The sequence below is a fragment of the Podarcis cretensis genome (genome assembly GCF_951804945.1).
Source record: "Podarcis cretensis genome assembly, chromosome: 12".
Classification (NCBI taxonomy): Eukaryota; Metazoa; Chordata; class Lepidosauria; order Squamata; family Lacertidae; genus Podarcis; species Podarcis cretensis.
In genome coordinates this window covers 26,255,327-26,267,713 of record NC_137181.1, presented here as the reverse complement: position 1 = coordinate 26,267,713, position 12,387 = coordinate 26,255,327, and the positions used below count along the sequence as shown (strand labels likewise).

The following is a 12,387-nucleotide window of genomic DNA, read 5'->3' as shown; positions in this document are numbered from 1 at the left end:
CATCGCGCTAGCTGTCGCTCGCAGTTTCCCGCCTCTGCCCAGCAGGGCCTACCAGCAGCTCCCCAGGCCGGCCTCGGCTCTCTCGTTGGCCTGAAGGGCCGCCCGTGCCGGGAAGCGGAGGCGGAGGCGCCACCAACCAGCGAGGAGGCTCCCTCCCCTCGGAGGCCGGCTCTGCGCGCTGCCTGGGCGGGGTGGGAGTTAGCGGGGGGCGGCGCCTCCTCCTGGAGGCCTCCCTCGGGTGGGCGGCAGCGCCTTTCTCTGAGGTAGAGCTTGGCTTGGAGCTCCGAGCAGCTGCTCTTGTTACGCGAAAAGAAGGGCGGGCAATTAAAAAAAAAGTTTTCCGAGAGGAGGAAGCGACTCTCCTTCGTTGGTTTGTGTTTTAGGAGGCGGACGAGATCGGAGTGTTGGGCCGGGGTGAGGTATGTGACTACAGCAATGGGGTCGCCATTCATATAGCCAGCTCACAGTACCAGCACTTGAGAGAGACTCCCATATAAAAAATGAAATCTGGGTTTCTTTAGAACTGAGCATCGTGAAAATGCGAAATATGAGCCTATCATTAAATTAGAAACAACCGCTATGTGGTAGTGCATTGCAATAAAATTTTTGCCAAGTCGCTGGGTCTTCTACCTGTTTTGTCTTTCTGTGTAAGCTGCCAGTTGTCTGAAGATCGGACTGGGTAGCCATAAAAAACTCAAGCTTTCAGAATTTGATGCAAATACCACAAGTTGTCCTGAACTTGTTCCAAATTTATTGCTGCTAAATAATGCTTCATATTGTTTGAGGGTTTTTAAATATATATATATGTGTGTGTGTGTGTGTGTGTGGCTTATTTCCCCCCCCCCCAAAAAAAACAGGTTATGTTTTTCAAGGAACAAAATTATGGGCTCTGAAGAGAAAGAAAATGAATTATACAGAATCACAACTTCTCAGCAAGCATTCTCCTCTGGTTGTGGTGCTGTTATTACATCAGTTTTGGGTAAGGAAAAATCTTTGAATCCACTTAGCTCATTATGGCTGCAGCAGCATGTACATAGGCAATGGTTTACCAGGGATATGCAGACAGCTCCTGCTTCATTCTTTCCGTAGTGTGAGTAGGACCAGAAACAATAATATTTGGCATAGTGCCAAATGGCTGTATCCAAACTGGCAATTGTGGTTTGTTTAGCTTCAAAGAGACCAAGATTTTCTCCTGGCTTACCAGTCATGGTTTGTTTAAGCAAAACAAGCAATCCCTGGTTTGGATGTAATGCTACACCATGGACTGTAGTTCATTGCTCATGCAAGAGGAGGCATAAAGTGAGAATGATACCTTCATTCATGGTAAGCCAGTAGAATCCTAGAACTGGAGGCTGGTCTTAAAGGCCATCTAGTCCAGCCCCCTTTTTGATGTCGGAAATCTAGAGTTGTTAGAGCATCCACAACAGATGGCTGTCCAGCTTCAGCTTGAAGACCTTGAACAGGAGAGCCTGAGGCTCAGTAACTCGTTTCTTTGTTGAATCACTGTTAGCATTAATAAATTTCTCTTTATGCTCAATTGAAATGTGCCTTCTACTGCCCTCTGGGGCAACAGAGAACAAGTCTTTGCTGATTTATGTATATTCATTTATTCAGCTTTATTTTTAAATCCTTATTGCCAACTAATTTATGCATTCTAAAGGTTTCCACAAGACAATTTTTATTTTTGCTTTAGTGACACCCCTAGATGTTGTTAAAGTTCGACTGCAAGCCCAGAGCAATCCAAACCTGAAAGGTAAAATCCTTATAGATATGCATATGGGATACAGATAAAAGGGTGCCTGTTCTGTTTATGTTTTGATAAAATGTGGCTTTAATGGTGGAGGAGAAAGTATTGTGTGGGGGTCACAGAACTATGAAGGCCTAATATTATACATGCAAGACTGAGCTTGGTATACTCGTTACTGTTGTATTTGTGAATGATGTTAAAAGGTAAAAGTATGCTTAATTTAAGAGTGAAGAGAGAGCTTTAACTTCTAATATATACAGTGGCAGAATGGAGTGGTGAATTAAGTTTGTTCATCACTATTTCTGCAACAGGAAATATCTAACAGGTACTTGTATACCTCCCAAATGTATGGTCCATTAGCCAATTAGTATTAAAGTTTATAAGGGATATAGTACAGAGTTTCCTTAAATTATTTAATTATGTAATTAAAATATTTATACCCTACCTTTAACCCAAAGATCTCAGGGGGGGGGGGAACCTTTTAAAAATTGCAATTCATAACAAATAACAGCAAAATACAACCCACTACAACTGCAGACTCAACCTGTGCATCGTAAACTGCTTAGACTGCTTTATTATAATCAAGCAGTGTAAAGGGCAGGTAGTGTACAAGATACCAGATGACCAGGGTCAAACAAATCCTGCAAGGTAGAAGCTGCCACCACTTCCGTTAGCCCACTCAGCCTGAGTCAGGAGAACCCCAGATTACACTAGATGCCTCTAGGATTTGAGGAGATAAGAGCCCTCTGCATCTCGATCCCCAAGCCCAAATTACGTAGTAGCAGGTAGCCAAGCAGGCAGGTACTGGATGCAGAGCCAAAGCTTAACCTCAAGAAACCACACAAGAATTATAGAGATAGCTATGTTAATAAAATGTGGACCTGTTACCAGTGAAATAAGAAAAAAAATAAAGTGTGAGAATACATTTGGAAATTTAAGCTAACTTGACTTACTCTAATACTTAGTCATTAGAGCTGTTGACGCCACTGAAATCCAGCAAGAAGCATCCAGGCATGCATTAGTGTAACATTCCAGAAGTGAGGCCTTAGACAGAAGGCAAAACCACTTTTTTGGATTACTGTAAATTGGTGGCTGTGCTACTTCACCATGAAGACACCTGGACTAATTTGCTAGAAGCCCAAGTGATGTTGGAGCTGCTTTATAGGAGACAACCAGGTTGTAAGGAGTGGCTTCTGATTTATATAAAATCAACCTTCTGCATAGTGAACTCGGCCAGTTTTGTGCCCAGGAGTTAAAGCAGAACCAATGAAATATTTTGCAAGTGGTATATGCATTTTGTTAAATAAAATAAATATCTTCCCAAGGCCTGAGTGAATATCACCCCCCTTCCAGTAAACGTGCCTGAGCCCATGCTTCACCCACCCCCTCTCTGTTACAAACAACATGACAGGTTTTTTGTTCACCCTTTTATCAGGAAAGGCTTTTTTGGATTCTGATGGCTTGACAGATCATGTTTATCTCTATGAAAATGGAACTGGCAAAACTTGGTATAAGACAGCTGGACGTTTTACTGGCATGACAGTAAGTAGAAACATATTTAATCCTACCAGTTTTAACTCTGAGCACAACACTCTACAGGCTGTTGCTTTAAAAAAAAAATCTCATAGTATGAATTCAATGTATTTTGTGTTTGGAGCAGAAACACTGGATCATTCTCATTATTGTGATAAGAGTTGGTGTCTGCCTAGTAGCACCTTAGAGACCACAAATTTAGTTGGTCTCTAAGGGGCTACTAGACAATTTTTCTATTTTTTTTATATATTTCTACTGTGTCAGACCAACACGGCTACCTACCTGATACTATTTTTAATATTGTTTTAAATGCTGTAACTTGTCCTGGTGAAGGGTAGGTAATAAATAATAATTACTGTTATTATTAATACAGAAATATGATTATATGTCTCTTTGAAGTGTGAGGAATTTTTCTTTCTTTGTTTTATATCCTGCCTTTCTCCTATTTTAGGACTCAAGGCAACTCACTGCATGAATTAAAACAAATACACCTGAATACAAATACAACAAAACACAACACACAACCAATATAAATGTTAAAAAAAATAACCACACTGAAAACTTTTAACCATATAACAGCAGAAAGAAACAAAACAAAATAATATACAAACAAGTGCAACAGGACTTATAGAAATCTGTAACCCTTTCTGTCTTCATATTTGGCTAATTTAGGATGCTTTTGTGAAAATTGTTCAAAGAGAGGGTGTGAAAAGCCTGTGGAGTGGACTATTTCCATCGCTGTAAGTTATATAGTTATTGTCTTCCTATATAGCTTCCTGTAAAGTAGGCCTGCAGCAGAGTCGGGCCCTTTGGCGTCCTCTCCTCCCCATCATCTGTAAAACAGAAAGCAGCTGAGAGGAAAAGGGGCTTTGATGTTGTGGCAAGCATGCAGTTACAGGCTCCTCTGCTGTTAGAAGATCTGCTGCAAGGAAGGGCAAAATATCTTGGCAGAGACATAGAAATGTGCTCCTTGTAAATATGCATTTTGCAATTGTATGAATGCAAGTTTTGTAGTGCAATTGCATTTTGAAGTTTGAATACCTAGCTGTAAGGTAGGGCTTGCAATTCATCTGAGCATTGGCACAATTTGCATTCATTTGTTGGGATTGTTGAGTTCTTTTTGCTTTCAGCACAGTCAGGATAGATAAAGGGTGTCAGAGAGCTATGGACGCCTGGAATAGTTCTGATCTAGACACTCATATTTTAACCAGTTAAACTAGAGGGGCAACAGCTAACTGAGCAAGTAAGTGTTTAATGATTGGCAACTTTACTAAATATTTATACTTTTGTTTTAGAGCAGTTTCAGTTCCAACAACTGTAGTTTATTTTACCTGCTATGATCAACTACATGATACCTTCGGTTCTAAAATAGGAGAAGATCATGATTCCGTTCCACTTATTGCAGGTGGCCTAGCTAGATGTGAGTCAGTCTCTGCTCTCTAGTTTGCTGTTAAAACTTTATTTCATGTGGTTTAAAAGAAAGTTTGGATAAGTTCCATTGCTTATAGCTAGCATTTTATAATAAAGCAAATGTTGTGATAGTGTAACCTAGGAAACACTTATATTATTAGCCATTCCTCATACTCAGATTTAAGCACAAAAGATTTTGGCTGGTGCAGGCCTAACACTTTCTCTTAGCCACACTTCAGAACTTGAGATACCTTTCTGAGCTCGTTTGATGCTTCTCTGCTTCTCTGTACAAAGTGCAGTTGACTCACCTCAGTCTTATCTGCTTTAGGCTTCAGTTTATTAGCCCTCATCTGTTGCTGGTTCTAGGTGGGATTAGAAGAAAATAATAAAACTGGGTGTCATCAGTGTATTGATGTCACTAGACTTCAGAACCTCACATGATCTCTTGCAGCAACTATCTGTAGATGTTGAGTAATAAAATGGAACCACATTAAGAGTTGCACCAAAGGAATGGTTGTGGTGTTTAAAATATTTGAAGCAAGGTTCAAATTCTGTTTGGTTCACACAGCAAGGGAAACTTAGGGCAGTTGAGCTACAGTGGTACCTCTGGATACGCACACCCCTGGTTGTGTATCCTTTGGATTACATGTGGCAAACCCAAAGTATTTTTCCAGGTTTCACTGCATGCACAGAACAGGCACCTCCAGTTGCAAATTCCTCAGGATCCGACCAGAGTTCCAGAACGGATCCCATGCGCAACTGGAGGTACCACTGTAGTTCTTTGCCCTTAAGGCAACACATACATAATTAGATAATTATTTTTATTATGTTTATCTGCATTGAAAAAATGACAGGCATGGACAAAACAGAGAAAGCAAGTCTTCTCTTGCAGATGCTACTATGGAAAATGCTCTATTGACATAGCTATTGAGCATATTGTGTTCCTCCCCTCCCACTTAGTGTGTGCAGCCACTGCAACAAGTCCGATCGAAATGATAAAAACAAGAATGCAGTCTCGGCGGTTGAGTTATAAAAAGCTGCTTGCTTGCATTAGTAGTAATGTGACCCAAAGTGGTTGGCTTTCACTCTGGAAAGGATGGGGTCCCACAGTTCTTAGAGATGTACCATTCTCAGGTATGACTTGTTTTGCATTGGTAGTACTTTTGGTTATATTGGCTGATGCAGATTCTTTTCAGATGAAGATTTTGCCAATTTGGGATGTCTGAAAAGGCAAGAGAAAAGAATCCAAATAAGGCACTGCTTTACAAGTATGAAATGTATGGATGTCTGCATGTAATTAATGAAGGCCAATACGTTTATTTCCTTTCCACCATGACTGAATGTATGAAGCTTTAAAAAATGTTTTAAAAAATAAACTTTGATTTTGGTTATGCCATGCTTCCAATACTAAACAGAGTATTTTAAGGGAGGGGGCGGCGGGTTGAAACAGAGACTGGCCCTACAGCAATGCCCAACCACACACTGTGAGCACTGAAGTGCTCTATCATTTTTAAACAGTCTGTAGCTAAGTCCACAAGTTTCCAGCCCACCAACTTTTTTACTTGCCCACATATCAATAATACTAATTAAAGTAATGGTTTTAAAAACAAAATTTCTGTGATTAGATTATTAAGAAAGATCAAGAAGAACTATTTCTACCTTGAGATAACTCAAGCAACTTTACTTTCATTCCTTCAAATGGCCCCCAATGAAAACCATTTTTGGTCCAAACTCAGATATACAGCCTGATCCTACAGATGATTGTCTTGGAAGTAAGCATTGTTTTAATTGCTGCTTACTTCTGAGTTTATTGTATAGGAGTATGGTCTTAAGGTTCAAACTAATACACACTAATATCAGTCGACAACAGTTTGACTAGTTGGTTGACATGCCCCCTCCCTGCACATGATTATTATATTTTTATTCCACAGTGTGGTAAGTGACAATGTGACGAGCAATTAGTTTGCTTTGTGGAAGCACAATTGCTTCCACAAGTGATCGAAACCCAGAAGTGTTTCAGTTTTCAAACATTCTTTTGGAACCCAAACATCCAACACGAAGTTCCGCAGCTTCCAGTTGGCTGCAGGAGCTTCCTACAGCCAATCAGAAGCCACGCTTTGGCTTCCAAACGTTTTGGAAGTCGGACAGACTTCCGGAATGGATTCCGTTCGACCTCCAAGGTACGACTGTATAGCTATAGAAAACTTGATCACTGTAGTTTTCCGTTTTCAGATTGCAAAAAGCCTCTTTCATTTTCTGACTTTTTGTCCTTATAGCACTGTACTGGTGTAACTATGAATACTTGAAGAAGAGGTTATGCAAGAAATTAGGTAAAAGGGAGCCAACATTCCTTATCACTTTCTCATCAGGAGCAGTAGCTGGTTCTGTAAGTTAATTTTTGTTGATAACATTTTCATCTAATAGAAATTACGTAATTTTTACATAAAACGTGAAAATGTATATAGTAGTCTTGTATATAGAGTCTGTCCTGATAATTTAAATGAGAGGGCAGATCTATACTTGGGCAACATAAGGCAACATATGGGCTACTACTAAAATGAGGCTGCATTTTAAATTGTATTTTAACTCGTATTTTAATTAACTGCTTTTTGTTTTGTTGTGTTTTTTCTTCCCTATTATGTTTTATTGTAATTTTGTTTGTTGTTAGCCGCCCTGAGCCCGGTTCTGGCTGGGGAGAGCGGGGTATAAATAAATATTATTATTATTGTTGTTGTTGTTGTTGTTGTTGTTGTTGTTACTGTTATTAAAATAAGTAGGCATTCTGAGTGGGAAACTCCTTGTGCACTTTTAAGGTATCAACAGAGAAGCACCAAATGAAAGAGGGGAAAAAATCAGTTTATTAAAGCCAAGGCAAAAGGCAATGATCTTCTTAGCACATTTATTTGGAACAATGTCCGGTTAATTTCAGTTGTACTTTCTTTGAAGTAAATAGGCTGTGGTTTGGTTGTTTCAGCATAAACTCACAGCATTGTTTTATGTATGTTTACTTAGAAGGACCAAGCTAGATGAGATGCTAAACATATCTGTAGTACCCACATTATGGGGAAGATGAAAGCATCCAGTTGTGCTACTGCAGATGTACTATTATACTATTACATTATTGTACATTTTAAGCCAAGCAAAATGCATAGCACTTCATTCATATATATGTTTACTCAAATGTACACACACATGAGATTGTACTTTTTATTGCAGATAAAAAGGTTATGATTTGCAGTGAAAATTGCTTTGATTCCCACCTAGATGCTGAATTTAACACGGATAAGCTCTCAGTTTAAAATTCAGGATTTAGTATCATCAGTATTTCATGCTATATTAACAGTCTAATGTGTATACTTCAGTCTCATTTAGTTAATTGGATCTTAAATATTTTAAATGTATTAGATTGTGTTAGTGCAGTCCAACAAGATGCAAGTCAGCACACAGAGTATTTTATGCTTACACTGAAAGTTGCAATGGAATCTATTTGCCTGTGGGTACTGTTAACATTCAAAAATTTAATTCCCCCCTAGATTGCTGCTGTATTAACTTTACCCTTTGATGTAGTTAAAACACACAAGCAGACTGAAATGTGGGAACCTGTCAGCACACATGGTAAGTTCTAATTCACCAAGTATTTTTTTCTTTCAGATCCTCTATCAAGTACAATATTTATTGAAACCCATTCTTGGTGATCTAACCAGTATCATCAATACCTTTGTAACATCATGGAAGGACCACACACTTCGTGGGCTGCCCTTAGTGAATATTTTGAAGCTGTAGAATGTGCCGGCCTGCTGGCCTCTTTTATATGATTAGGAAGGCAAGAGAATATTCAGCCAGCTCTGAATCAAGTGTTTAATAGTTATTTCCAATAAAGTACTTAATTTCTTACATTTTATTGCATAACATTTTGAATTCTATGGTATTCAAATTGTAATAAGGTAAAGGTAAAGGTACCCCTGCCCGTACAGGCCAGTCGTGTCCGACTCTGGGGTTGCGTGCTCATCTCGCTTAAGAGGCCGGGAGCCAGTGCTGTCCGCAGACACTTCCGGGTCACATGGCCAGCGTGACAAAGCTGCTCTGGCGAGCCAGCACCAGCGCAGCGCACGGAAACGCCGTTACCTTCCCGCTATAAAGCGGTACCTATTTATCTACTTGCACTTAGGTGAAATAAAATTAACAATCACACTGCATGTAGCACAGCACAGTACAAATACTACAACCAGCAGGGGGGGAGGAGTTTTGAAAGCAGTCCCACCTGAAAATGGTGCCTCCTTGCAAAATTTACCACCAGAGAGATGTGGCTAGGTAGAAGCATAATTGACATTTAATTGTACATCCACATTTTTCTCCTCCTATTTAGTAGTTTTGTTTTACTCAGCTTCACAGCAGAGGAGTTTATCGATATGGGAATTAATGAAGAGAATTGTTGCTGAAAATGGATTTACTGGATTATATACTGGTAAATTATTGCTTTCTCACTAAACTAGAGGTTGATATGTTTTCCATATATTGTTTGTCTTAGGCAGTATTGTAGTATCTACAACAGAACTTACTGTGCAGTCCAAACACCCTTCACCACCACCACCCACACCCTGTTCCTGTCCAGTGCCACAGTGGGCCACAGTGTCCTTTCACCCAGTCCTGCCAGCCTCCATCTGGTGGCTGCAGCACTCCCCATTCGGTCCGATTTATGGCAGGGGGTGGTGTGGGGCTGAACCTGCCTAGGATTCATTGGAGCCAAAGCCAACCCCACTGCCATCACATGACAGCATCATGCCCAATCACTGCAGAAGCTCTGAACTGGGCAGGACTCCAGATGCAGTGGTGGTCCTGCCCAATTGTTAGGAGCACCTCTGATTAGGATTGTACCTTGAGCTATTTAAACCATTATGACCGTCTTTCTGTAGTTATGACAATAACTCTTTGTTGTTTTGCATAGCAAAGTGTGGTGTAGTGGTTAAGAGCAGTGGCCTCATAATCTGGGGAACTGGGTTCGCGTCTCCGCTCCTCCACATGCAGCTGCTGGGTGACCTTGGGCCAGTCACACTTCTCTGAAGTCTCTCAGCCCCACTCACCTCACAGAGTGTTTGTTGTGGGGGAGGAAGGGAAAGGAGAATGTTAGCCGCTTTGAGACTCCTTCGGGTAGTGATAAAGCGGGATATCAAGTCCAAATTCTTCTTCTTCTTCTCTACAAACTTATTTTGCAGTTGTGAAAAGTGGAAAACAAACTAACTCAGTTACTTAATTGGGGAGGCCCCCAGTCCCAATGATGAGAAACTGTTAAGCCCCCATGTAAGAATGGGATGCAGGTAAAATAAATACAAAAATTCTGGAGAAACAGCCTTGGCAAATAAAAATTGTCATGTACTTACTTTCACAGTCTCTACGAGAGCCTGAAGCATTACCATGAACATTGTTATGGGTAAACAATTAGGGTTGTGCTTTTGAATCTCTCAAAGAATCTATGAACTTTATTATATTAACAATGATTAAGCTCATTCAACTGCATTGTTGATAACATCATTCAGATTTATTAGCCTTACTTTTCAAATGGCTTTGATCTCTTTTAAATCTGCTACAAAGCCACTATTCATATACTCCAAATATTTTGTTTATGGATGATGGCTCAAGGCTTGACAAACCTGTGCTTTCTGTACATTGTAGGTTTAAGTTATGTGCAGTGATCTTGTGAGATAGGGTCTGTAAAAATATATTGGTATAATGGTTTCTGCACAGTGATAAATATAAGAGCATTCAAATTGCAAGACTGAACAACAGGAGAAACCAATAAGCAAATGAACATACTGTGTGGTCCCTTTAGACTTGAGAATAATGAAATATAGATAATTGGTTCTGGCCCCACTCGGCTCCATCTTTTGTGTGACAGTCCTTCATGTCCCCTCCCCTCTTCTATGCTAAACATAACAAATGATTGAAATAAACGGGTAAGTACAATAACATTGTGCTAGTTGTGCAAAAATTTAAGCAATTACATACAATAGCTTACTGATGATCTCCCACTTAGTTCTTCCATGCTCTTGAATAGTTGTAATTTATCTTTTCTGTAGGCATTATTCCAAGACTGACAAAAATTGCTCCTGCTTGTGCCATAATGATCAGCGCCTATGAATATGGGAAATCTTTCTTCCGTAGAATAAATAAAGACAAAGCTATGAAGAACCTTTAATGCTGATTCTGTAAACTTGGTGGCAGCAGTAAGAAGGTCCATAAAATAGTTTTATATCTTAAAAATATAGTTGATAAGCTCCTTGCATATCATGCACGCCTTCAAGTCAGCTCTGTTCAAGACGAGGACCTAGTTCTGCAAAAGAAGAATGCTACACAGCCATGAACTGCCCTAGGCTTCCTCCGGGAAAATTGAAATGTCTTTCATACAGTAGCCACTTGATGTAGCTAACCATCATATAGCTGGTAACAGTCCAGCTGGTTTTAGCAATATTTTTTCCCCACAGAACCGTATTTAGAAATTATACATACAAGATTGTATTTCCACAAAGGAAATAATGACTCAGACACTCAAGGCCATATTATTTAGAGTGCCTACATCATGTGATTGAATAATCCAGGTTAACAGCGTATGTGAATAAGGCATAGGAGTAGGACAAACCAATTTCTTCAGCAGCTATGTTTAATATGCACAGATCTTAATGAAAACCATGAGAATTTCCTAGTTTGGATATTTCTACACTGTTATGTTACCAAAATCTTTAGCATGGCATTACCCAGAAACAACCACCTTTTAAATTAAACAAGGAAAATGTATTTTCTTAATAAAATATAAAGTTTACACTTGGTGTCTTTCCAGGACTGATAAAGGCGTGCATCCAGCTGTTGGGCAAAAGGGTACACACACCTAGCCTAGAATTATGCATGTCATGCTTCCTAGTAAAGGGTTATAAGCTTCCAGTTGTACTTGATAATAGAGTGTTATGCACATGGGCAATACATTATCAAATTAATTCAATATAGCACATGGCCAATTATCTTTTGCCAGCTGTAGAAATTAATATATTCACACAGAGTTTAAATTACAGTGGTACCTCGGGTTACATACGCTTCAGGTCACATATACTTCGGGTTACAGACTCCACTAACCCAGAAATATTACCTCGGGTTAAGAACTTTGCTTCTGGATGATAACAGAAATCGTGCAGTGGCGGCAGCAGGAGGCCCCATTAGCTAAAGTGGTGCTTCAGGTTAAGAACAGTTTCAGGTTAAGAACAGACCTTCAGAACGACTTAAGTTCTTAACCTGACGTACCACTGTACACTATGAATGTTACAAGGTAAAACTACCACGGGTGCGAAGAGAACAAGGACCATTAAAAAAAAAAAAAAGTGTTAGCATGTCCACAAGTGAAAATGTAGGGCATTGTTATATAAAGATCATAGTACACTTTAGACCAGCACTTGAAGCTCCATCACTGTTATAGATGTTTCAGATCTATTGGACTATTTATTTGACTTACCGTAGTACTGCTAATTTTGAAGATAAACATCTTCCTCAAAATATCCTAGTAGTCAAGAAAATTTAACATCTTAAATTTCTAAATTTCACGAACAGTTGTGATAACAGCAAACTTTCATTCCACATCCTTATTTAAAACATTGTACCACACCTTTCCTTATAAAAAGCTCAAGGTGGCACCTTAAAACATAACTGAACAATTT

The 12,387-nt window shown here is 39.5% G+C and overlaps 1 protein-coding gene across 4 annotated transcripts; it reads left to right on the top strand.

The window, feature by feature from the left end:
- The first annotated feature begins 218 nt into the window (after positions 1–218).
- SLC25A40 (solute carrier family 25 member 40) lies at positions 219–11,521 on the top strand. 4 transcript variants are annotated; one of them, XM_079948368.1, is made up of 11 exons: positions 234–419; positions 858–979; positions 1,694–1,753; positions 3,183–3,289; positions 3,953–4,020; positions 4,576–4,700; positions 5,651–5,824; positions 6,967–7,076; positions 8,224–8,305; positions 9,060–9,155; positions 10,765–11,521. In XM_079948368.1, the coding sequence occupies exons 2-11, from the start codon at positions 883–885 to the stop codon at positions 10,881–10,883; spliced, it is 1,038 nt and encodes a 345-aa protein (XP_079804494.1). In that variant the 5' UTR covers positions 234–419; positions 858–882; the 3' UTR covers positions 10,884–11,521. The 4 variants fall into 4 exon arrangements, with proteins under 4 accessions (XP_079804496.1, XP_079804494.1, XP_079804493.1 ...); XM_079948367.1 differs by having other exon boundaries at positions 236–419; positions 9,057–9,155; XM_079948369.1 differs by having other exon boundaries at positions 241–419; positions 9,075–9,155.
- The last annotated feature ends 866 nt before the right edge of the window (positions 11,522–12,387 follow it).

What these genes read in the sequence shown, in the direction of transcription:
- SLC25A40 (XM_079948367.1), top strand. Translation starts at nt 883, where the DNA reads ATGGGCTCTGAAGAGAAAGAAAATGAATTATACAGAATCACAACTTCT. An exon ending in TGTTATTACATCAGTTTTGG is followed by an intron (nt 980 to 1,693) that starts GTAAGGAAAAAT and finishes TTTTTGCTTTAG; the next exon opens with TGACACCCCTAGATGTTGTT. An exon ending in GGAACCTGTCAGCACACATG is followed by an intron (nt 8,306 to 9,056) that starts GTAAGTTCTAAT and finishes CCTCCTATTTAG; the next exon opens with TAGTTTTGTTTTACTCAGCT.